The sequence below is a fragment of the Erpetoichthys calabaricus genome, chromosome 4, assembly GCF_900747795.2.
Source record: "Erpetoichthys calabaricus chromosome 4, fErpCal1.3, whole genome shotgun sequence".
NCBI classification, from domain to species: domain Eukaryota; kingdom Metazoa; phylum Chordata; class Cladistia; order Polypteriformes; family Polypteridae; genus Erpetoichthys; species Erpetoichthys calabaricus.
Window position 1 is genome coordinate 202,485,920 of NC_041397.2, and position 27,917 is coordinate 202,513,836.

General features: G+C 37.2%; 2 protein-coding genes across 3 annotated transcripts in view; both read right to left on the minus strand.

The window, feature by feature from the left end:
* pcp4b (Purkinje cell protein 4b) overlaps positions 1–27,917 on the minus strand; it is a 679,051-nt gene that overhangs the window by 421,788 nt on the left and 229,346 nt on the right. The gene's annotated exons all lie outside the window — the stretch shown is intronic.
* The window catches only part of igsf5b (immunoglobulin superfamily, member 5b), a 190,574-nt gene that overhangs the window by 9,146 nt on the left and 153,511 nt on the right, over positions 1–27,917 (minus strand). For both annotated transcript variants that reach the window (XM_028800190.2, XM_028800189.2), the window contains 2 exons: positions 27,642–27,739; positions 27,232–27,287 (listed from right to left, as the gene is read on the minus strand). In XM_028800190.2, the coding sequence (XP_028656023.2) occupies positions 27,232–27,287; positions 27,642–27,739 (154 nt within the window). The remainder of the gene's footprint in view (positions 1–27,231; positions 27,288–27,641; positions 27,740–27,917) is intronic.

Below are 27,917 nucleotides of genomic sequence, written 5' to 3' on the forward strand. Positions count from 1 at the left end.
GTGCGTCACACCTTTGTGTGCACAATTCCCAACATGACGTAGTTTGCTTTACGTGCATTTATGTTACTTGAGTTGGTGAACGCGGTGTAAGTACATAAAACCAACAACATCCTATGCTAGAAATGGGCAAACATTATTTAGTAACTGGCACTGTACTGTTAATCACTTTTATTTGTGCAGAATGCAGATGATGACAATACACATACAGTATACACACATACTGTCCATATACTGTATATACATATATATTGTTTTTAGTCGACTAGATTACTGTAACACACTCCTCTCAGGACTGCCCAAAAAAGACATCAATCAATTGCAACTAGTGCAGAATGCAGCTGCTAGAATCTTAACTAGGAAAAGAAAATCTGAGCACATTTCTCCAGTTCTGATGTCACTACATTGGTTACCTGTGCCATTTAGAATTGACTTTAAAATACTGCTTATGGTTTACAAAGCCTTAAATAATCTTGCTCCATCCTATATTTCAGAATGCCTGTCACCCTACATTCCAAATCATAACTTTAGATCTTCAAATGAGTGTCTGCTTATAATTCCAAGAGCTAAACTTAAAAGAATTGGTGAGGCAGCCTTCTGCTGTTATGCACCTAAAATCGGGAATAGCTTATCGATAGAAATACCGCCAGGCTAATATGGAGGAGCACTTTTAAAAACTGCTAAAAACCCTACGGCTTTCTCATACCTTCATTTTAGTGTAACCCTGATATTCTGTATATGCATTGAATTATCATTTTTATCATGGCTCCGCAATCCGCACTAACCCCAACTTTACGTTTTCTGTGTTGCCGATCTGTGCCACCACAACCTGATCAAAGCACCATGCAGTCCTTACATTGATGGATTGAAGGCCAGATGTCCACATGACCACCATCACCTAATTCTTCCACATGAAGCCTGAAAGCCATGAGGGCTGATTTAGATCATTAAGGTTAGGTAGTATGTCTATTGGGTGCTGGGTGGCCTCGTGGCCTCAGAACCCCTGCAGATTTGTTTTTTTTTTCCTCCAATATTGTGGAGTTTTTTTTTTGTTTGTTTTTTCTGTCCTCCTGGCCATCGGACCTTACTTTATTCTTTTTTACTTATTATTGCCTAATCTTATTTTTATACGTTTCTTTTTTCTTTCTTCATCTTGTAAACCACTTTGAGGTACATCATTTGTATGAAAACATGCTATATAAATAAATGTTGTTGCTGTTGTTGTTGTTAGATTAATCCCTTTGATCATGGGGTTCAGAGAGCAGGGTCAGTCCTTGTACAGAACACAGAACCCCTGGAGCAATTTTCATGTTAAGGACTTTGCTCAATCAACCTTCCCAATACCAGCACAGATCCTTAGTCTCAGAACAACCACTGGGCTGCAAAAGATCTTTCACTCTGAAAGAGTGGATTCCACACCTACTTGTCATCTTGAAGTTGCCTGACAGTGTTTGATTACAGTCACAGAACTATCAACCCAATGCTTATGCAAAATGCGCTTAAGTTTCTGTTCCAAGAAATAACTGAGATACTTCCAGACCACATGTACACACTATTTGTCAAATGTGTGAATTGTTGTGTAAAAACAAGAAGAGGTCAGCAAATACAGTGTTTACTGAATGTTATTTACTTGTCAGTCCAAGGATTAACATATTCAACCTTGAATTCTGAAGAAAGCCCACGGTGATACTGGCAGAATATTCATTTTCCACACTGAGGATTGTGATGGCAGGAAATCAAACTCAGGCCCCTGGCGGTCACTGAAGTTGTGAGGGAGCAGTGAGAATTATTGCACCATTATTCTTGTCCAATGTACATATTCCATATATTTCTTCATTTATAATGGCACAGTGAGTGATATGTATAGCTGTACAAAACTGAGTAATGAGAGGTATGTGTAGGAAACAATGAAAGAAGAAATAAAAAAGAAAAAAAAGCCTTGCCTTGTGACTATCTAGACTTCCAAAATGCAATAAAAAGACAGATTCAGGCCTGTAGGGTAAACATCAAGGATGACAGGAGCATATGTCTTAGTCATCTTTTGACAGGAGAGCTATAATGTTGCAGTGTTTCAATCCAAAGCATAGACAAAATTAGGACAAACATGTAATAATGAAAGTTGTGTTGTTTATCGGTTAAATGTTAATAATGTTTCAGTGAAATAACATAGGATGTTCCTGGCCACAGGTTCCAGAGATAGTAAGAACAAAATGAATCAAAAGTTACATGAGCTAAAGGGAGAACAGCCATGTGTGTCTGAGCCAGAGATCTTTTCTCATTAGTCCTGCTATAGTTATCAGTGACAGTTTTAAGGTGATATATCAAAATAAAAAGAAACAATTGTGAAAATCAGCACATAAATGTGATTTATTATTTTTATTACCATGTTAAAGTGGGCGGCACGGTGGCACAGTGGGTAGCGCTGCTGCCTTGCAGTTGGGTGACCTGGGGACCCGGGTTCGCTTCCCGGGTCCTCCCTGCGTGGAGTTTGCATGTTCTCCCCGTGTCTGCGTGGGTTTCCTCCGGGCGCTCCGGTTTCCTCCCACAGTCCAAAGACATGCAGGTTAGGTGGATTGGCGTTTCTAATTTGGCCCTAGTGTGTGCTTGGTGTGTGGGTGTGTTTGTGTGTGTCCTGCGGTGAGTTGGCACCCTGCCCGGGATTGGTTCCTGCCTTGTGCCCTGTGTTGGCTGGGATTGGCTCCAGCAGACCCCCATGACCCTGTGTTCGGATTCAGCGGGTTGGAAAATGGATGGCTGGATGTTAAAGTGTCCTGATTGGAAGCATTTCAGAGTAGTATGGTAACATAACCAGGACAGAAATGCCATCTAGAGGATTGTGGCATCTGCTCAAACCCCCTCTAGCATCAATTACAGAGATCTACACCAAAAACTTTGACAATAAAGCATGTGCCATAATAAATAATTTCAACCTTGTTAGACTCTTTTTGTGTCTATAGTCAGGCAGATTGTACCTTTAATTTCCTAAAGTGGCCATGTATATTGGGGAAACCCCTTATTGTCTGCCTGTTACCTGTTGCCTTTTAACACTGGGGCTGTCAAGATCACATTTTACAATATATATTGAACATTTTTATGAAAAGTTTGCTATATTGCTTTTTTCTTTGTATGCATGTACCACCTGCATTTCACAATTGGTAATCCACCTGAAGCTAAACATGTCTGGGCCCAGCAGATAGTTGGATAGGATGCCATCTAGGAAAAGCTTGGGTTGCTGCTGGAGGAGGTGTTGGTGAGCCCAGCAGGGAACACTTACCCTCTGGTCTGTGTTTGGACCCAGTGCAGTAACAGGGACACTGTGCTGTAAAATTGGTGCCATCCGTCAGATGAGACATAAAACAATGGTCCTTACTCTGTGTGGTCATAAAAGATCCCTAGGCATCCTTTGTAAAGAGCAGTGTTTATCCTGGTGTCCGGGCTAAAATAAACTGCTCTCCATGGATTAGTTATGCTGGCACCCTAATCATCCCCTGTCTCTAACTGGCTAACTATCTCTCACCCCTTAACCACCTAATAGCTAACATGTAGTGTGCATACTGTTGCAAAATGGCTGCCATCGCCACATTCAGGCAGATGCTGCACGTCGGTGGTGGTTGAAGTGACTCCCCACTCTTTATGTAAAAGCACTTTGAGTAGTGACAAAAGTGGTAAATAAATGTAAAAAAATATTATTTTATTATTAATAGTTGGCTTTTCTTTTGATAAACTCTGTGACATCATGCATTGTGTACATGATGATACTGCATTCTCTGCATACACTGGTCTGGGCAGAGTAAACAGGAATAATGGGTGAGTATTTAAAGATTATTATTATCATATTTTGATAGAGATTATATTAGAATATTGGAAAAATTAGATGACAAGAGGCCATTCAGCCCAACAAAGCTTGCCAATCCTTTCCACATAATTTCTCCAAACCACCATCAACTTCTACTCTTTACCACAATCCTTGATAATTTATTCCATCTTTCTATGGTTTTCTGTGGTGCAAAATGTACCCTTAATAAGCTTCCAACTGTGTCCCTGTGTTCTTGTTGAGCTCATTTTTAAGTAACAGCCTAGATCCACTGTACTAATATCCTTCATAATTTTAAAAACTTCAGTCATGTTACCATTTAATTTCCATTTGCCTAAACTGAAAATGTTACCTCTTTCCTGGACTTTCTCTAGTGCTGTTATGTCTTTTTCTTTAGCCAGGAGACCAAATCTGCACACAGCACTCCAGGTGGGGCTTTACTGGTGCGTTATAAACAGCAGCTTAAGCATAACCTCCTTTGACTTGTACTCTTCATATTTTGCTATATATACATTAGGCTGGTCAGGTTATTTCAGCAAGCTAAATTAAGTTAATATGTTCAGGGTTTATGACACTGCTTTGGTAAGATTATAATTTTGCTGACACCATCGCTGTTCGGCAGGCAAGATTTGCCTTTATAAGTATCCTGCAGGAACATATAGACTCACACACAGCCTGTATGGGCATTTCAGTTTAATTCTACTTTTCTAAAATCACTCCGGGATTGGAGGGGCATTGCCCACCATAGTTTGCAATTGACCCATTACCCTGCTATAAACAGCGCTGATGAACACTTTGTCAATTTATTCTTGGCATGATGCAGCAGTAGTGGAAGTGCACCAGTGTGTTGTTCTACAGTACCTAAATTTCTGTCTCTTGTTTTTACATAATTTGATGTGTTTGTATTTATTTAACAGTTTATTAATTTTAACATAATGTTTACATAAAATATAATATAGCTTTGATTCTGCATATAAAAAAGATGGATTAAGTAGTGTTTGAATATCGAATATATTCTGTTTGCAACAGCCCACATTAACTGGCTTCAATGTCATCAGAGAAACTTGTCATACTCCTTCTGAACTAAAGTTAATGTACCGCTAGGCATACAATCTGTGTTTTGGTGTTCAGTAAAATACTGTAGCGGTGGTGTATTCTTGTGCTGAAAGGGAAGATACATAATAAAACATCCAATATAACAACTGCCATCCTAGCTCAGCCCATCTATTTATCTGTTATCTTGTTGTCTGATTAACTTGACTACCAAACAACACTGTGAGCAAAAATAGCTACAGCTGTGCATATTGCAGATTATCACTGAGAAACCCCACTTGACTTTATTAAACATTTAATTTGACAGATTGGCTCCTGATTTGTTCCCTTGATGTCCCCCATCATTCCCCCATTCCTCGTTTTATAGCACGCAATGACTCATTATACAATTCCCAGCACCAAGCCATTATGTATGCAGCAGTCCCGTATATGCTTTTTCAAACAATGGCAAACATCAGCCTTGGATTTGCTTTATGTTCTGTCATAGAACACTCACTCTGGCAGTGGAGGGCTGGAGCAGAACCTCGTTGATTTGTGGTGACATTTATAGATGACACAGGAGGGGGCACACTCAAACAGGATGAGGCCAGCACAGTGCCAATAAATAAGAAACAATAAACTCTATTTATGTCCCCATGATGCCACAGCGTCACTCTGATCCATGACAGCTCTATCAGTTTTAAACATTAAAGGCTATACAAGGAATTTTCCCCGAAAGGTGATGCAGTGGAGATTTCAAAAGTAACACTGCGTCCTGCTTTTCAAAACTAATATTCTAAACACAGATTTTTTTTGCAAAGTAATTGCCAATAGAATTTGACTTGTTTGTATTGTTATCATTATCACCATCCACCATGAAGTCACTTTTTTCATCACAAAATTTCAAGGAGCCAAATGTTATGTTGACAACCCTGGGTGCAGACCAGAATCAAACCTTGGAAGAATCTGCAGTCTATAGTAGAACATGCTTACACACTCACAGTCACAGCAAATTCAATTTTGGAGGCACACATTAACAAGTAGAACATCTTTATATATAATACGCTATCGTGGCTGTCCGTTTGTCTGTGCAGGATTTTAAATCACCTGTAGCTTGAAAACCGTTTGACCTATTGACCTGAAATTTGGTACACATATACTACGTGATCTGCTTTTGGGGAGATGATTGACCCCCAAGGTTATTTCTCTTTTTATTTTATTTTATTGCAAAAATCAGCTCTCAGCAGCGGGCGCTGTTTCTCATCCCTACCACCTTTGCCGTCACTTCCCCTACCTCTTCATATATAAAATCATTCTTGAGGCAGATTGAAGACTTAAGTGCCAGCTTAAGTGAAAAATTAACACAAACACTGACTTAATCAGTTTTAACACAGAAAGATGCTGAGGAAAGAAGAGAAGACGCGGGCCGCTAGGGTGGAGAGAAGAAGAGCTGCTCAGGAAAAAGCAAGCACATCAGCCTCTGAGCAAACAAATGCTAAACGTACAGACAAAGAGTTTGAAAACTATGATTGGTCAAGTCAAGTGTATTCACTGCAAGTTATCGTGCAGTGCACCGTTACTGGTATTATATAATGCCCACAAAACTGGAGGTCTTTTATTAAGATGAAGTTCCCATGTATTAACTTAGTAAGTGCAGTCCAAAGTTTTTTTGTATTATTAATTCTAAGGTTCTAAAAGTCATCTAATAGAAATAAAGATCATTGCACATCCATACTCCAGCACAAGTGCTTTCTCAAGTTAAGACTGGCACACCCTTGCTGTATGTTAAAGAAACGACTGGAGACGGAGTTCCCTGTACAATTTCAGGAATGGGCAGGAGTTAAAAATGCCAAAGTGGTACTGTAAGATAGAATAAAATTGGAAAGCAAGCTACAGGTCAGTACATGGAGAAATAGTCTAAGGAACCAGTTACCAAACCCCATCATGCAAAGGACAGACAGTCAGAAACCAAAACAAAATCCTAACACTAATGTCTTCTTGAAATTGCCTGTTAGATTCTTCTATTGAGGAAGAGCTACATTGAATTGTAAAGAAAAGAATTTGATCCAAAGCATGGATGTTATGATATGTAGGGCATCATCTTATATAGTCAGGCTGTGAAATGTAATAGTAACCGTGAACAATATGGCTGTAGCTAGGAAAAACAGGCATAAAATGTCATCATCTGGAGAATAAAAGAGTATTAATAACAATACTAAATATAAGAATAAAACATAATCAAATTTCAAAATGACAATGAGAAATTAGAAAAATATCTATATAGCGAGCAAAGTACAGTCCAGAAGGCAGATTATGCTTCTGCTTTAACTGTAGATGATGTCTGTAATTTTCATTGTTTAAACTGGCACTTTACCTCCACTTTCTTTCTGAAGCTCATCACTGGGCCTCAGTATGTCATGAATATTTCTGTGAAATTTAGAAAGAAGGATATTGTATGGTCTTATATTTTATGCAAGGCATATTTATTGTTTTTTTTTTTTATTATATGCAATCTGTAAATTTGTAGGGGTACCTACAGCACATTCAGAAGGAGCTTGCAGATAAGTCTGGGAACCAGACAGGGATGACTAGGGATACCTTTCCTAGTGATTATATAATGAATGTGTAATGGAGGCCTACTTGCCGGGACAATATATTTCCTCAGCATGCTGGGTAGCGGAAATGCTTCAGAAGTATACCTCAGAAATTTCTGAAGAACTCTCAGGTTCAACATTAAAAGAAGCCTTTACTACTCCATCAGATGAACTTGGAATTTAGACAAACCCTCACCTTGGATAAAGGTAGGAAAGGAAGTGACCCCAGTCATTTATCATTTGTTTATCTGTTTTGTGGAACATATTCTTGTGTGTTGTGTCTGGAATGTGGTTTGTGCAAGAAGACTGGGTTCCATCCACAATGTGCTCATCTAAACTACATTGAACAGCCCTCCTTTCTTCACTTTCTACACAAGTCTCTGTCTTCTGTTCCTCCAACAAGCTGAACATTTCCACGTCCACTCCATGCTTTAAAAACCTATGGCTAGAAAAACCTTTTAAATCCTGTTCAAGAACTATTTCTGAGTCAATTGAACGTCTGGAGCCATCATCCTAGGGATTCCCTGACTGCTCGAGATGTTCCTGAAACTCAAGACCTCTACTTTTCTTTAAAACTATAGTGCCATGTATAACATAATGGAGTTACCTACTGCCACTGAGAATCCCCCTATTCTCCTTCCAATATCCAGTTGCTTCCAAGTGATGGCAGTTATCTACCAGGAGAAGGACATCATGGTAACCCTCCACTTTAAAGAAGCAAATGTACAAAAATATGGCTCTGTTATTACAGATTAAAGTTACAGGAAGGGTTACAAAAAGTAGCACTTCAAATACAAAGAAGCAGAAGGTGAAACAAGAACCTCAATCCTCTGTGGGCCTGCCAAAAAAGTCTAAAATCATGTGTGCCTGCTGGTGTGGCTCTTCAACCTTCCCACCACTGTACCATAGAGTACAACGCCACTTCTCTCCCTTCTCTCTCTTTGCTGTAGCCCTAGTCTGTCATTTTAACCCTAGCCAGTCTATCTTCTTCAAGTTGAGTGTTTGCCTACATCTCCTTACAACTTTGTACTCAGTAGTCCTTTCGCTTTGGGGTAGTTTTAAACTTGATCCTGGAGTGACTTGTGGCCAAACGCAAGTATCATTTCTGGGGTAAAGAGCAGCAATCCATTTGTTCAAAGAACATCAGGCTAGATTTGTCTGTAGTTGCTTCTGGTATCTCTGTACTCTGGAGCCTTCCATTGGCCTTAAGTACCCATATCTCCTAGTTGGCTTCAGAGCTTCCTGTCACTCCCTATATTTATTTTCTGGGACAATCTGCACTCTGTTGCTGCCAGGATAGACACTAGGCAGCCACAAACCATTAATTAAATTAACTAGGCTTAAACTTAAGAAGGTTATGTTCTGTAATGTAAAATTTTGAAGGTGTTAAATCTTTTAAAATTAATTTTTGAATAGTTCAGCTATAATTAATTAGGTACTATAACATTTTATAGCCCGGTAAGTCACTTAAAGTAGCACAACGGGTTACCAATACTGTGTTACAGCTTCAAAGATTTGGATTTAATTGCAGTCTCGAACACTGCAAGGAGCTTTCCCACTTACTCTATAATTGTTTCAGTTTTTCATTGGCCACTTCAGTTTCCCATCACATCCCAAAGGCATACAATTAGGGTAACTACAAGCCACCTTAGTGTATTTATTGATTACAATGGACCTGCTTCTCATCCAGAACTTAATCCTGCCCTGCACCTGATTCTGCCTACTTATATTCCCTTGTGACTCTATAAGAAAGTGGTTTTACAAAATCAGTGGGCATACCTTGCATACCTTGGACAAATTGATGAACCGCTTATGACATTTTGTAAATTATTCATTATATCAATGATCTCAAACAGCAAGAGTGCATTACTCAAATTTATTGATGTTGAACTAATTTTATGGTCTTTTACATCTTTCTGTTTCCTCTGTGGGTACAATTGTCCCAGCTCCATTTAACTGTAATCTTGCAAATTCACAATCTCATCTTGTCAAAAGATTTATTTTCCATTCACACCTGCAAGATTACATAGCTTTCACTTTCTCTTTTACCTTGCTGCTTTTGGGACTGCAGATTATTAACTACATTCGATTTGCCATTGCTGATGTAGTGGTTAAATAGCATCATTACCTCAAATGTTCTTGGGATTGGGTTAAAATTTTTTGTGAGTGAGGATTCTGCACATTTTTCTCATACATGGCTGAAAATTCTAAGGGAGTATTGGTTACCTCCCACATGCCAAAGTGATTCAAATTAGGTTGAATGATGACTCAAAATCAGCCTAATATGAGTGAGTGCATCCTATGATGGACAGGCACCGGATATTTCTAAAATAGGAATCAGAAGCAGTCATCATTAGCTTAGAAGGAAGAAATTAACTGACTTTTTTGTTTTTGCAGTTACACTATATGTTTAGTAAGGCTAGTGAGAAAAAAAGAGTTTTCATAGAGATTACGGTATTTTTCTGCTCTGACTGAATTTACTGAATCATGAACACTCAGAGGATTGAACAAGATAAAAGCTGAATCCCTACACACATTGAGTAAGCAGAATGATGTGCACTACATGGCAAGAGGATAATAGAGGGTAGCAATTTTAAAGTATGTTTGTATTTGCAGTCATTTGCAAAAAAAAGTGAACATAAGGAAACAAAGCAACTCAGAATGAACATTTAATTTGTTATTTGTCAGTCACTTTCCATCTACACTGCTGTTCCTTTGATTTTTTTTCCTTACACTATATCAGAATTCATTACATCCCCAAAAGATAGATAAGAAGAAAATCATTTATATTTATATCTAATTCACTAATGTTATTATCCAAAGTAACTTGCAAACTGCAAGTCAGGGCAGCCTTACAACTTGTAATTAAGCTATTGCTTTATTCTGGGGATGATACACCTGCAGGGAATAAGATAAAAATGTACAATAAGTCCGTCAGTCATTTTCCAACCCGCTATATCCTAACACAGGGTCACAGGGGTTCTGCTGGAGCCAATCCCAGCCAGCACAGGGTGCAAGGCAGGAATAAATCCCGGGCAGGGCACCAGTCCACCACAGTGTACAAAAAGTTTAAAAATTAAAAGCATTATAGTGGTAAACACATGGGGAAAGGGGTGATATTGATATTGAAGACTGAAAAAAAGTGTGAAATAGTATTAAATGCCCAACAAATGCATTACATGAAAGACAGACAGACAGACAGACAGACAGACAGACAGACAGACAGACAGACAGACAGACAGACAGACAGATAGATAGATAGATAGATAGATAGATAGATAGATAGATAGATAGATAGATAGATAGATAGATAGATAGATAGATAGATAGATAGATAGATAGATAGATAGATAGATAGATAGATAGAACTTTATTTGTACCATGGGGGACATTTGGCTTTTTACAAGAGCTCTATAAATAAGTAAATAGGTTGATATATAAATTGGTAGATAAATAAGAAAGTAACTAAATAAATCAATAAAAAAAATATACATACACACTTTGGTCTGAACAGAGAAGAAAATTAAAAAAAAGAAAACTTTTGACTTGGCAGTCACAGAGTAAGCCATTGCGCAGACATATTGCTGTTGATATAAAGGAGCCCCAGTAGCTTTTCTTGACACACTTCTGCTGAATAATTTGTTGCCTGAAAGTGCTCACAGTTTGTGTGTCAGAGAGAGGAAGTGCAACATTGTTCATAATGGCACTCGGTTTTGTTGTTTGAATTCTCTCCTTTGCTACAACCTCCAGGGGATCCAGAGTTTGCACTTTTAATTAGCCTGTTGATTCAGTGAGCCTCTCTTAAAGTGATGTTACCAGCCCAGCTCACCACAGCATTGAAAATTGCATGGGAGCTATACAAGATGTGAAGGATGTCACTTCCAACATTAAAGGAACACAGTCTCATAAGGAAAAAGACCCTGCTCTTCTGTATTCCGAGACCAGTCCAACCTATCATTAATACGGACCCTGCAGTTCTTTTAGGAGAAAACCACCTTTACATCCAATCCCTTAAGAGTGACCAGGTATAAAGTCTCTTTGGTGTGGTGAAAGTCAATAACCAGTTCCTTGGTCTTGCTGATGTTAAGAGTCAGACAATTCTCTTTGCACCAAGAAAGACACTTCTCCACCTGACTCCTATACTCTGTCTCATCCCCTACACCCCATAAGGGCAGAATCATCTGCGAATTTTTGCAAATAACATTACCTGGTATTATATTTATAGTTTGAGATGTACAGAGTGAATAGTAAAGGAGACAGGACTGTTCCCTTGCCGGGGCTCCAGTGTTGCACACAGCCATATCAGAAGCACAGCCCCTGAGTCTCAAAAACTGCTTGACAGATAGTCCATTATCCAGGACACCATAGGCTCATCTACCTGCATATCTCAGAGTTTACCCCTTAACAGGGATGCTATTGAAAGCACTGGCAAAATCAAAAAATATAATCCTCACAGTGCTGCAAGCTTTTCTCAGGTGAGAATAAGTCTTGTGGAGCAGATAGTTAATTGCATTCTCATCTCCAGTCTTTGTCCAATAGACAAACTGCTGTGGGTCCAGGTGATCTACCACAAGAGGACTCATCTGGTCCAGGACCAGTCTCTCAAAGTTGTTCATGATGTGAGACATAAGTGCCACTGATCTGTAGTCATTAGGTGAAGAGGCGCCTGCCTTCTTGGGAATAGGAACAATGCATGATGTTTACCACAGCAACAGCACTTTCTGAAGCCTTAGGGACAGATTGAACAGTTGACAGTGGACACCATAAAGATCGTCAGCACAGGCATTAAGAGCTCAAGGACTGACTCCATCTGGTCCCACTTTTCCTGTGTGTAGGTTCCTCAGTTGTCTCCTTACTTGGTCTTTAGTTACAGACACTCAACACTGATGGTCAGAGGTGTTGAGTGAAAAACCAAGGGAGGCTATTCTTAAACTGAATAAATGCTCTTATGAGCCCTAATCCAAAATATTAGTATCGTTTTCCATATTTAGAAAGTTATAGCAGAGCTACAAAAATCAGCAATAAGCCACTAGACTGACTTCAGGACTGTGGCTGTCATGATTTAGTTTTTGCTTTTAATTTTTTTGCAGCTATGCCTTGGTCTCTATAAATATTTTCAACATTGGTTTGAAGGTATTAGAAGGTTACAATTATTGTTTCAACACATTTGTAACATTGTTTAAAATTCAATGGTTTCTATCAGTGCGGGATGTTGTTTATCTTATGGGCACCACCATTTTAGGAATTTTGTGTTGAAAGGCTGCTATGCCATTGTTAGGTGAGGCCAACCTGTAGTGTCAGGTGTGTGACATCACTGGGCTGAAGGCATAACGATCAGCATTGTGCAGTTTCTGGTTGTCCAGGTTTGCTGATACAACAAAGGAAAGGCTTAGTGTACTTTTCTGATTTTTGTAAACATTTTTTTATTATCTCTTGGTACACACAGTTCTTTTAGTTTTTGACTGTTCTACTGTGTTTTGGTTTTGGTTTCAAGTCCTTGTCTTTTTTATTGGATTATTTATTCCTTGTATTGATGAATGCTTGTTAATTAAACCAGTACCAATCTAGTGAATCCATTCTTGTTTAAATATTGTTGTTGCCCTGTGGAGTATGTGCAGTGGGAAGAATTAAATGCGGTAGATTTTTGAGTTTAAGCAGTCAAAGATAAATGGGGAACATGACAGAAGTGTTCAGAATTATGAAGGGATTTAGTAAACTGCTTGCCAGCTGTTAACTTGGAAAATTAGTTCTTCAACTAGAACATACGGACACTGATAAAAAGTGATTCAAGGGTACATTTTACACAAATGTTAGAAAATATTCCTTCACATACAGAACAGTTAACCTCATGGAATAATTTACCAGGTAAGGTGGTGAATAGCAGTTCTTTTATGATCTGCAGATCGTGACTCAGGTACACATCGAGGCCTAATTAAGTATGACATTTACCCAAAACTTTCCAGCTGCGGCTAACCAGCTGACCATGAAGTCATTCATTATCCACACTGTAGCTCACCTCAGTTTTAATGACTCAAGACGTGTGTGCACTGCTGCCACCTGGTGGTCCAAGCTTTTCACATAACAGAAATGTATAAACATTTGCAAAGCAACCGGTCAGGAAGGCGCTCCTGGCCATGTACTATAAAGCTACCCACAGTAGCTGGCTGGTGTCTTTCTGACTCGTTTAAACTTTTCCTACTCCAGTCTGTGGTTCATTTCTATTTAAAAATAGCCTACAATTATATTAGAAACCTAAGAAATTTAGAGAGACCTGCCTCAATTATTATCACACAGTAGTGGGTAAATTAGTCATAATGAAGTCGTAATGTTTTGAAAGGCTAGTGATGGCACATGTCATCTCTAGCTTCCCTGCAGTTTACACCTTCTCCAGTTTGCTTATTACTATAACAAGTCCATAGAGGATGTCATTGCTCTTGTTTAACACACCGTTCCGTCTCACTTCACCAGTAAAATACCAATGGCAGATTAATTTTCATAGACTCTGGCTCAGCATTCAACACTATAATTCTATCTAAAAAGATATGAAGGCTCAGAAATCTGAAATTTGGCAGCAGTCTCCTTAGCCACATTCTCCATTTATACCAAAAGACCACATTCTATGAAGATTAGCAACCATATATTCTCTCCACTGATCCTCAATATCGGGAAACAGCTGGCATGAAAGAATAAAGATAAGCTGCATCTTGTTTGTTTATAGTGAGAGGCAGAGCACCAAAGTTTGTGGTGTTATTGTAATAAGCACTGACCCTATATCTAAAGACAGAAAAGATAATAAGCACCATAAGAAACAACCCACAAGGGCTTTCACCATCCATCCAGCTTAACAAATACAGAATAGATGCTCCGGATAACTTGCTCCAAGCAGCTGACACACACAACTTATAAAACATCAGAAAAAAATATAAATAGTGGAGAGGTAAGAAAAATAAGGGACCTAGAGATAAGCTGCCTAAAGGAGTCTAAACCCATCATAAGGTTTAGTAACTAGTGACTAATTCAAAACACAAAATCAGTGGTCAAAGAAGAAAGCAGGAGTCTGTAACCAACACTAACTAAAAAGGATCCCTAAAACAATAAATAACCTTGTAGCATGCCAAAGATTGTTTTATCAGATATTCCAAAGCTAGAATGCATGATATACTGCATCTTCATCTTAAATATGGATGGCATGATGACACATCAATCCATATGACCTCATCACGTGACCAGTAATGACACAATGAGAGCCAACAACGCAACTAGAAATAAAACAACACAAAATGCTGTTGGGAACTGCATAACAAATAACAAAGTCATAACAAATGATGGCGATAATTCATCCATCCATCCATTATCCAACCCGCTATATCCTAAGTACAGGGTCACAGAGGTTTGCTGGAGCCAATCCCAGCCAACACAGGGTGCAGGGCAGGAAACAAACCCCGGGCAGGGTGCCAGCCCACCACAGGGCAATAATACATCACCATCATAATAGTAAAAATGTATTATTTAAAAAAAGTAAAAAAAAAATGTTCAAAACTGTTAAAAAATTATTAAAACAGAAAGATAACAGAATTAATGAAAGAAATCAGACCTGAAGTAAATGGTAAGCAAAAGACAAGCTGAAGAATCAAGAAAAAAGCTGACACTTCTATGCATTGATTGCTATAATATCACATGCCAGCACGACTACAGCAGAGACACCCGTACACACAGTGTGCAGAAAAAATATGATCTACAAAATCATTGCAGTAATGCTGCAGAAAATATGGGAGTGCATTATAAGTAACAAAATAAGCTACATAAATCAAAAGCAAAGGCTGCCAGTTGTAACAACCTCACACTCATCAAAGATCCCCACAGGGTTGTTTTCCTCTATTTCTACGCACAGCTATATCATTGGACACAGCTTAAGTTCTATCTTCACATTTGCTGACAACACATGAGACAACATAAGTAAGCATTCGAGGTTAAGGTCAAGTCTTATCAGTTTGATGCCATGGCCATAGGCTCAACCTTAATAAAAACTTAGGAAATTGGATTTTCGAGTTTTAAAATACAGGGAGAGGGTCTGTTAGATATCTAACAGTTTTATGTTTGAAGCAACCTTATAAATAACAACCTTACTTTGTCCACCAGTACAGAAGATCATCAGTGCTTCTGCTTCCTGATTTAGCATGTCATTGCAGGCAGTGGCATGGCAGTTGTTCAAATTCTGTAATGTAAGTCCTCACAGATGATGTTGAAGTTACTATGTGGCGTTGTCAGAATACCGTATAGCTTTTACAGATTCAGAATATTTACATAGATAGATAGATAGATAGATAGATAGATAGATAGATAGATAGATAGATAGATAGATAGATAGATAGATAGATAGATAGATAGATAGATAGATAGATAGATAGATAGATAGATAGATAGATAGATAGATAGATAGATATAGATAGATACTTTATTAATCCCGATAGTTCATTGTCTTAGGAGTGTAAACAATATAATTAAGAATTACGTTCATCCAAGTCTAAAGCTTTCCTCTCCTGTCATCTAGTAAACAATGCATGACTATAAAACACTTGTACTTCCATACTTAAAAAAACTTTTTTTTTTCTTCATCATTAAGACTTTTATATGAGCTCTTCTAGGGCAGTGATGACTGTTGCATTGTAATTTATTCATACACCTAAAGTCATTTAATACTGGATTTGTCTCTTTAATGTTATAAATATTGTTAGAATTGTATTACTGCTTACATTTGCATTTCTACATTTATGATAATAAAATAAGCTGTATTATTGGTTGGACTTCTCAGAGACAGGGACAAGGAGACTAGTCAGAATTGAGAGAAGGATGAATACATACAAAAATGGAGATGTCCTTAAAAAAAGCCTACTCCAGAGTGCTTGCAAGCTCACATGGTGGTGACTCTACCTTTCAGCAAGATAATGATCTGAAATTACACAGCCAGGACATTGCTGGTTTTGGGACAAGTCTAAGACTGTCCTTGAGTGGTCCAGACAAAGTCCAGTTTACAGATGCTTTACTGTATATTCAGTCTAATGATGCTTGAGAGTATCTGCCAGAAAGAATGAGATAAGCTGCCCAAATCCAAGTGTGCAAAGCTTGTTGAGAGAGTCTTACCCAAAAAGACCTCAAGCTGTAATTGCTGCCATGGGGCTTCTACAAAGCACTGAATTAAAAGTCAGAATACGTATACTAAAAGTTGTAGTACACCTCAGTTTTTCCAGTTTTTCTTCAGATTTAAACAGTTGAAAAGCTACAAATGACCTAAATAATGAAAAGGTAAGCAGGTGACTGCCAGAGGTTTAAATTTAAAGTTTAAGTTAGCAAAAGCTAAAAAAAGGAAATATCAGAATTTTACAAACATGACTTCTTCAGAGAAAAACTGATAGTTTAAAACCTTCAGATGTTCTGCAGCAAATAAAGTAAATAAAGCCTTGCAAGTTGAAGCAAGCAATTTGCACAGGTGTCCCAATTTTTGGTGATTACTTTAAAACCCTCTGTCCATCTTAAAGCAGAGTTGTAACAGACTGTGATACCACACCCTCTACACCCTAGAAATTTGTAAATTCCAGTTAACAAATGAAATGAAATTGCACTAAAAAACACTTTGAGAACCTCTGATTTAAATCACAGTGAACATATCATTTATTTTTCTTCTCTCTTCTGTTGGAATGGAGAGAGGAACCACATAGTCCTGTGTAAAAGATATTTAGTTTAGTTTAGCCAAATGAAAAATTTTTGCTTTCTTCATTTATGATTTTTTTTTATCTCTATTGACATGAGAAAGGCCCCCCTTCTCTCAAATGGTGTTTCACTGGATTTCAGGCTATGACACTGACAAGGTTTCAACAGTGCATGTGATGTCTTACACACACCCTCCCACCTCCTTTCCTGTTGACTGAGGCTCAGCCAATTCTAACCACTACCCCATGAGACACCATTTTGTTTTTTATGGCTCTGGCATTTTGAGCATTTTTTTATTGGTTACTTTGCTGTTTCTTTGCAGGGTGATGCAAAAGTGTGCAATATGTGACATCATCTGGTCATAGCTATAAAGGTTAGTGCCATAAATTTTGTGTTTTTCCATGATTGTGTTCTCCTAAAGACCATTGCTTACATTTATTTTTCTTTCTCAATCTCTGGTTTGGAAATTCTTGCTCTGCTTTTTGCCTATGACTAACGTTTAACTATTTGGCTGTGGTTACATATTTCTATTTCAGTTTTTTTTTTAAATTTATAATCTCCTGCACCATTTCCAAACTATGACTCTTGTTTCACATCCTGAGCTGAGCTAGTTTGCCTGATCATCATTCTTTCTGGTTTTTACGCCTTGCATGTGTTTTTTTTTTTTGACATCTCCAGATTCCATCTTCACTTACAAGATTCTGCCACCTTGTGTAATTAGCACATTTACAGGAAATCAAGGATGATTAACAAAAATAACAAATTTGAAATTAAGCCATACACAACAATTTCATGCATTATAGTGTTGTATCCATGTATCCGCTTATTTCTAAAATCTATGAAACCTATATCTAGTATATTGGGCACAGGTCAAGAAGCAACATGAGATGGGGTGTCTCATCTTTGGTCAGAAATACCAATAAATCATAATATGGTCACTGAATACATCTGTAATTGAAAGAGCATATATCTGCTCAATTTCTCAAATGCAAGACTATGCGGTCTATCAAACTCATTTGTTTAGTTAATAGCCAAGCTGTCCTCACAGGTGGTGCAGTGGTAGTGCTGCTGCTTTGCAGTAAGGAGACTACGGAAGATTGTGGGTTCACTTCCCGGTTCCTCCCTGTGTGGATAGTGCTTTGAGTACTGAGAAAAGCGCTATATAAATGTAATGGATTATTATTATTATAAATATCTCATCCAGATACATCTTAAAGTTTGTCAAGGTTTCTCCTTCAACTACATGTCTCAATAATTTGTTCCAGATTCCCAAAACTCTTTTCATAAAGAAGTACTTCCTGGATTCAGTCCTAAATGCCCTTTCCTTTTATTTCCACCGGTGTCCTTGAGTACATGATTCATCAGTCATGTGAAAGAATTTTGCTGGATCTACTTTATCAATGCCATTGAGAAATCTGAACACCTGGATTAAGGCCCCATACAGTATTCTCTGCTCAAGACTAAAATGTAATCCAAGTAGCAGAGGTCAGCAAGACTTGAGATTGAATTGAAACAAAGAAAACAAGGAAAGGTCCGATGATCATCATCTCAAAAGTAAGTTCAAGATGGGAGCTACAAATTTAACATGCATTCATCTATCAGATGGCATTGAATAGGTCATGAGATGTCACATGCACTGTGCTCCCTGGGCAACAATAAAGCATTCTGTTAGGAAAAACATTATGTGATGATGAAAACTAAATAGAGACAATGATCAAAACAAAATGAATATCTTATGAATAAAACTTCAAACATATAAAAAATCAAAACAACAGAAGAACTACAGATGCAAAATCTGGAATTAGCTTAATCCAGTTCAGGACTTTGGGGAACCAATACATGTTCCGATAACCTCAAGACTTAACTTTGGCTAATCTAAGGAATTGATTGCAGACTTTAGACAGCAGGGCAGGAATGAACACTGGACAGTGTGCCAAGTCCATCAGAGGACACACACTCACCCACATTTACTCATACAGAGACAATTTAGAGCAGCTGTTCAATCTAAACTGCATAATTGTCATTTTCAAACACACGTTTCAAAAACATTATCAAAAATATCTATTAAATCAAAAAAAGTACTTCATCATGAGAGCAAGAAAGTCACAGCAGTTCTGTTATAGTTATCATGGACCCTTCATCTTAAAAGAATACCAATTTATCCTGCATTCGTTTTTGAGGTGAGTAAACCACGCATATACTATGTTCATAATATTATTGTACAAGTGTTAGCCTAGAATTTCCACTTTAATCTCTCCTGCCATGTGTTATACGAGACTGATTCTGTTAAACTGCTTCCTTGAAAAGGCCTAGAAATGTACGAACAGAACACAAGAGGTCAACACTAATTAAAGGGGAAATTCTGATTTATTTCTTGAAAATGTTCCCAGTTTATTCTATACTTGAAAAAGAAGCACAGTATTGACAAGTAGCATGGATGACAGGTGATTGTGCAGTAAAGGAGAGACTAGAAGATGAGCCTCCAGGAAGTAGCCCATGAGTTGCTTAGCTTATTTTTATGTGTTTGTTTCAATAAGCCAATGAACCACGTGAATGTACTTATTATTGGCTCTTCAGTAAATTATTGAAACAGGTCTAATGTTGAATGAACTTGTCCATATACCATTATATTGGGTACAGCACATTACATTTTTTACACAGTTTAACCACTTTGATTGGACTTTGCTAAAATATTAATGTTAAACTTATTTCAGATAAACACACAGCTGCAGTGTATTAATCTTAAAAACTAATAAAGTAGCCAAGTGAAAACCCACATCCTACTCCTGGGGCCTATAGCAGAACGGATTAAATAAGACTTAGTGGGTTCCTGGCTCTCAGCAGAAATGCGTAAATCCAGTGAATGGGGGGTGTGCTTACTCTCCATGAAGGGTCTGCTGTCTGATGATATACATTCTGCATGAAGAATCAGCTTTAAAACATTTATAGTGCAAATTTCATTCTTCATCTGATAATGCATTTTTTCTTTATTGTTGTAATCTTTCTCATCATCATAAAGCAGTGGTATGCATTGCATACGCTGGAAAACAGATTATAATACAAGGCATTCCCCAAATTAATACTAGCAGTGAGTTTTCCACTAAAAGAAAAGGGGACTCACTCAAAAAAAATATACCATTGGGGATATTCGATATATGTATGTAATTTACATTATTTTAACTTAAAATAATTATGCACACTGTTAACTTAAGTTTTGCTTAACCCATTTACCTAACATCGACTTAAATTTGTTAGATGTTACACTAACACAATTAATTTATGTTTAAACAATGCAATTAGATGATTTTCTTTCAACAGAAGCATAATCTGACTCAGGACTGTTGTCATGACTCACTTGTTTTATGCTAATCTTACTCAAGATGAATGCTTTTCTAATCCTGAAAACATGGTATCCCTGCTTTCCTTATACATAGTTAAATTTTGTTGATTTAACAAAAAGTAATCAAGGTTTATCTACATGATCATACCACATTTGCATAAACCATGATATTTTGTATAAAGGACCGCCCCTTTTGATGAAAACACATTCCGAGGGATCCACACAGCTTTGTTTACTTAATAAGAATGTTGAAGACTTTTAGTAATTTGTTCTTTTCTCAAATGCCATGTGTTTTGTAGGGTTACGGAAGCCAATTTATGACTTTTTTGATAAATATCGCCTTCTCTGCATCAGACATTTCACAGGGGGAACCCTGGACAAACAGGAAGCTGTAGTGAAAAAGAGGATGATGGAAACATTGGATGCCATCATAAAAAAAAATCCCCTCCTTCCCCTCTGGGAGGCACTCTCTTGGAGAACTTTAGGACACAGGCTCATTCCACCGTGGTATGCTAAGAATTGCTTCTGGGGGTCTTTTCTGCTCACTGCTATCAGGCAATTCAATGCTTGCACTTGATGTACTTGTTAAGCTTATGCAGATGTATTATCTGTCGTGTGAGTCTGTATTCTTTTTTTTTGTTTCTGCTGTTGTATGCATTTGGATATCCCCATGGGATTAATAACGTTTATCTAATTTAATCTAATCTGATATAAAAGAATCCTTTGTTTCCAATCAAAGCAACAATGTAATTAATGTTAAGATTACAAAACAGAGATTGTTTACATTATGCAGTGATAAGTGAACAACTAAACACTTAACCAACCTTTTGTTTTCTATGTATTTATAAGATCAAACCACTGTCCACAATTTTCAATTCACAAATGGAGACTCTAAACTGACCAAATATGAGTGTGGTTATGGATCTGTTCATGAATCTTGCTATGGTCTCATGCCCTCACCTATGTTTAGATCCTGGAAGTGTCCAATGATGCCTGGATAAATTATGATCTAAAACTGGTTTAAGCAAATTTAAGAAATATGATTTCCTTCTCAGACCCTTGTGAAAAAGAGAAATGAGGAAAATGAATAGATTGGTGGAAGAAAAATAATGTATAAAGCAATTAATAACCAAGTCCATCCTTATTAGTCATGCATCCCTAGATCTATAGTTATTAAAGGATACAATTTTTTGCTCCCAACACAGGATAACTTAAAAAAGAGAAGAGTGACAAACTCCATGTAATATTATAGTCTACTAAAATTATGAAAGTACAGTAAGAATGTTGGATGATGCAGTAGGTTATGAGGAGCAGGTATTCACTATGAATATCAGAAAATGCATCCTACATAAAGTTAAAGAGTGAAAAAGTCAAATATAATGTGTGGACCTGTGCTATTAGATTCAAATTAGGTAAAAGAAAAACTTCACAGTGTTGAAATCCAAAGGAGCATGGAGCCAACATGCATTTGTCTAAAAATACTGATTATTTTTGTATTCAAGTTTTTATTAAGAGAAATTGTAAAGTGAACATTTTTTCATTGACCTTATATCACACTATTTGAAATAATAGAATAAATAACCTATATGACATGTATTATTGAGAGAAATTAAACAATTCAAAAACAATTGAAATCTCCTCTGCAATAATAAAAATAATTTGTCATCATTAAACCTACAAAAATTTCTTTACCCCTGGCTGCAATATTGGCAGGTAAACATATTTCAACTATGCGCTGCTCTATCATACTTATTTCAGACCATCTCACACATGAGAAGACATACATTGTGACTTTTTTAATGCCTGCATTATAATTTACATTATGAAGCTACTGTACACTGTGCCATCAACCCAAACTAATTTCTTTGTTACAGATTAGATTATTCAGCCACCCTGAAGGCAGTGTCCATGGCAGAAGCGAGGGGGAAATCCTTTGGTTATTATTAGAAAAGGCTGCCTACAATGATTAGAGCTAAAAGATGTATCCTGGCAATAGAAATCCAGAAGGTATTTCTTTTTAATATGTAGGTTTTAAAGAACTGGATGTGAATCTCTTCATGAAAAGATAGATATTAATTTTAAGTGGGTCAGACAAATAAAAAAACTGTATAACGACTGGTCAAGTTTTATTTTGCTATTACTCCTCTCTTTCTCCGTTAAGTGCATGACTGATTTGCAAGCAAGTATGGTCTTGTGAAATTTTTTTGAAATAGTAAACCTACTGCACTTACACAGCTTAGATATCTCACTTAATATTTGTTCATTCATCCATCGATTGAATGTTTTACTAATACGAGGTCACTGGGATTTGGAGCCAGTTGTAGTAGATTTATGTGAATGTTGACAACCAACACTGCAGGGGATACAAGGCATAAGTGGATACACAAACTTACACTTAGCCAATTGAAAATCAGCAAAAAGCTCAACAGTATTAAGGGAAACTGAAGGACCCAGTTAAAATTGACAAGAAAATGGATAGAACATAAAAACTCTGCGCAGACTAGACCATGACTGACACTCAGGTCCCAATCTGTCACTCCCACTTTTAGTTATTAGATAGATGATGGATACAGACATAGGAATGATTGCAAGCATACTCCCCCAAGGTTTCTTTGGTTTCCCTGAGGAGTGGCAAAAATATCAAGTCTTCAAAGCTAGTTGAGCTGTAGAAAAAAACTCCATTAGCAAAAGTAAATATTGAGACTTCTCTCTGTCAGAGGACGATCTCACTCATAAATTTAAACACTTATTTAACAGGCTCACTAACATTAGCTATATTCCACAGCCAAAACCAAATCTAGTCACAAAAAATTATTCATCTCTAAATCTGCTTAAAATTTCTAAAATTTCTTATTTGGTAACTTACAAATATCTGCTCTCCTATAAATTTCACAAAGAATACCTGAAAATCACAATACTATCCATTTTCATATGATGATTTGCAAATAAAACATTCTTTTTTATATAGTTCATGTGTGTTTATATCTTTTGATCATTTTGTCGAATGTGGACACATGCTTAAAATAACCACAAACAGCACAACAGTGAACAAAATAATAAGATGTATTCAGCTTAAACCAAAGTTCTTTGAGCAGACTATTTTCTTTTAGATTTACTTGGTCAATCATCTTAAAGAAGAAATAAAACTGTAGACTGCTAAATGAATAAGGTCAAGGCTAAGGTCAATGTTACTTTATTGTCATCATCAAATGTGTACATGTACATAGTGAGATGAGACAACGTATCACCATGAGCCCCGGTGCAAAATATAGCAACATACAACAAGGTGCAAGGTTCGACAGAAACAAACCATAAATAGACAATACAGCCATATAAACAGTAGCACGAAAGGGATTTAAACCTTCCAGAATAAAGTAATATTGCCCTATAAGTAAGATATTGTACAGAGGCAATTTGCAGCATTGGACCACATTGAATTAGTGATAAGTATAAGGTTAACAAAGCACAAAGAAGGACATAATTGTGCCTGTTGTAACAGTAAACAGAAGATAAAGTGCAAAAAAGTCCAAATTGTAATATAAGTATATAAAGCATAAAATGAGGTAGTACACTGAAATGACACTTGTTAAACAGGAACTAGACATTTTTGTGCATTCAGAATTCCTATGGCCTGTGGCATGACACTGTCACTCAATCTTACAGAAACAGACTGGAAACTTCAACACTGTTTGCCAGATGGTAGAAGAGAGAAGAGTCCATGTAACGGGTGGGAATAGTCTTTCACAATGTTACTGGTTCTGTTATAGCACTAGGTTTGATAAACATCTTTCATGGGAGGTAGAGGCATACCAATAACCTTCTCAGCTGCTTTCCCTATCCGCTGTAGTGTGTTGCAGTCCGAAACATTACAGTTCCCATGCCAGACAGTGATGCAGCTCGAGGGAAGACTTTCAATGGTACTCCTATAAAATGTAGTGAGGACTAGTGAGGGGAGGCTCATTCTTTTCAGTCTTTTTGGACTGATGTTTACATTTGATTTTTGATGTTTACATTTGTATTTGGCCAATATCTCTCTATTATAAAAGAAAATCCTGAGACAAGACTATTTCCAAGAGATTTTTCAAATCCTGCGAGACGAGACTTTTGCCCTGAGATTTTTTCAAGTCCCGCTCTCCTCTCAACCATATTCAACAACCTCATCTCTCATTCGTGTGAATGCTTTTGACAGACACAGTTCAGCTCTTATAAATTTTTACATTTTCCTCACTTTAAGATCCCAAACAAAGAAAACTTATTATGTCCAAATCTTATGAATAATTTCATCCCGAAGTCTTATCAGCCGAAGAAATGAGCAATCCTAGCACCGAGAAACAATGAAGTCAAACAAATTAACATAGAATTTGTCGATCGAATTGGTTAAATGCATATCAATAGACTATGCTGAAACAGTTGGTAGTGATCGTGCGGAAGATGAAAACATCAACTTATAATATTCCAAGGAATATAGAAGAAGGATGTATCTAAGAAAGGTAATGTAGTACATCTTCCGCAGATAACATTAGACACCCAACGGAGATCTTGATATGCCATTAGCATTAAAACGTTAACAGTTTCCTGTTAGAATAGCTTTTGCAAAGACAATTAACAGAGACAAACATTCGAAAAAGTCGGTTTATTTATTAGAGAGAAAGAAAAGAAATTCAGTCATGGGCAGTTATATGTTGCATTGTCGTGATATAAATCCAAACACAGAATCAAAATTCGAAATTGTATAACACAACGAATATCTCTATCTTTACTTTCAAATTATTATGTTTTACTATTTTTTAAATAGTTAGTTCTATTATGCATATGTAACAATTCCCATGAAAATAACAATCTGTTTAAAGTGTACATCCGCATCCCCATACAACAGCAGCAGAAATGCAAAGTGGCTAGCGTATAGTGCCGGGCCGGGGTTGGCGAGTGAAACAAGCAGGGGCAAAGCCTAGGAAAGGCCTAGATTGGTTGTAGGAGATGCCTATGTTCTGTCTGTATTAAATATAATTCAGTAGGGTCAATGTTTAATTTTGGAGGGAAAATGGAAGCAATGTAAAAAGATAACAAGAATGATATGTGTGTTCATACAGTTGATGATGAGTTGAAGATGGTTGTACTTCTGGCTAAACTATTCTTTTTATTAAAAAGGGAACATTTAACTTCTTACATATAGACTTTCAATTATTTTATTTAATACAATATGTTATACATTATAAACATATGTGGAATGGCACATGAAAAATAGCCTATGTGACTACTAGGGGGCAAAACAGCATCCCAAACCCAAGACACAACTTCACCAACACAGTCATGGGCTCAAGTAACAATTGTTAAATGTTCACAAATACGTCTAACAGGCTTCTCCACAAATATTCCAACACAAGTCATATAGAATCAACGTTGATTATTCTTTTAAACTCCTTCCACACCTCCCAGCAAGCATTGTCCTCCTCCTCCTGACCCCGACTCCTCCTGGAGGTGAGATGGACCCTTTTTTATGCCCTTCTGCTGCTAAATTATTGCACTGTGGAAGCACATCCGGGTAAGGCTGAAGCCCCTCAAAGATGCAACCCTTCATCTCCCCCTGGTAGCACCCAGCAGGGCTGCCCAATGAGACTACAATTCCCAACATACCCTATGGGGGCCTGTGTGGGTATACTATGGAAGAATAATTTTAGGGTAACATAGCATTCATCTTAAAGAAACAGCATAAAGGTATAATACATGTCAGAAACCTGTTCAGGCATATCAAGAAACCAGATAAAGGTCAAGTGAACAACAGGCCAACCTTAACCCTTCTACCTAGGAGTCATCTTGCTGCATGATCATGATAGACCACATACTATGAGAAACTCTTGTAAAATCTGTTATGAAGCTTTGCATGGAAGGTGATGAAGCATTCACTTTATAATTCAACCTTTATACAGAGTTACTAGCATCAGGTTTAGTCTTTTCAAAAAGCCAGTGACATCATACTACCTTCATTTGGAGTTCTCTGCTATATTATAATGGTTTTATAATTACTCTTTGGGCTTAGAGATAGATAATACTACACATGGGCTTAGATATGGATAATATGTGATAAGAGAAGGAATATCCCAGCAATTACTGTATGTGGTAGAAGGGAGATCTGTTAACTTATACTGTATATGGCTCCCTACTCCACATTGTGATTAGCAGGTGACCTGGGGGTGGCCTGTTCCTTTAAACTTGGTGTTTAGGATTGAAGGGATACCTGGAACTGCTAAGGAGAATTCATAAGCACTGCCCCAGGAACACCCTGGATTTCATCCAGAAGTATTTCTAGATTGCAGATTAACACCCCTTCCCTTCCAGCAATAGCTCTTGAGGCTGATTTTGTGTGCGTGTGTGTTTTTTGTCATAACTGCAGGCTGATTTGTTTTTAGGTGAAAGATGTTAAAGTTATTCTTTATTACTCAAACTGGAGAACATACAACAATCAAATGTTTGGATACACTATACTGTACTGTTTGCAATATGTGCTCGACTGGTGACACTGTTTTTATGGCTGTATGTTGTTTTTAATTTACCTGGCTCACACAGTCATCTGATGACTCTTTTAATAGCGAATGGCCTCAATATATGCTTCCTGCAAAGTACCATCTTGCCTACCTAACTTTTACATATAAATATGAAAGCTTTCTTTTTTGGTTCATTAACCCAAGCTTATTTATAAATTTCATATTTACCTTTACAGTGTGATAGTTAAAAAATACATTTCTCACCTTTGAATTAGAAAAAGACATGTTTTGATTGCGTGACAAATCTCCTGAGTAGGTTCCTTAATAAGGAGACATTGTGGAAAAAAAAGACAGTTAAAACTACTTATTTGGAAACAAGGTGCATTTGTGAGAAGCAAAAACTAAAAACACTATTATCCATGGTATTACTGTAGCTAAAGACAAACTGAAGTATATGAATGTTGAACTACAAAACACATCACGTTCAACAAGTCACTTAGCTTTTAAAAGCGTCTATCCACAAATAGGATAAAATACTCTACTACATAACTGGAAGTTTTTATTAGACAGCCATTTAGACAGAAGGAAAATAGCTGAGCTTGAGTGGAAATTAATCCCTTAGGAACTAATTAACATAGCCTCAGGAAAGCAAAATCAGAATAATAAAATCTCACCCGAGGAGTTCTCTGTGGAATAGGCCAAATTCACTTGTCCTCCCTTATTCCAATCCATAGAGGCACTTCCATTTTGTGTTTGCTCTTGAGTTGCTGAGCTGAATGTAATAAACACACAGAAAGCATAAATGCAGTTTTAGATACAATGGCACTGGGTGTTGCTGATTTTTGTTATACTGGGGATATACAAGTTAATTGCTTTTGTTTTGTGACTTATTGAATATCAGAATGGCAGTGCACTTCAGTTTTCCAAGTACCAGGAGTATATCACTGGTC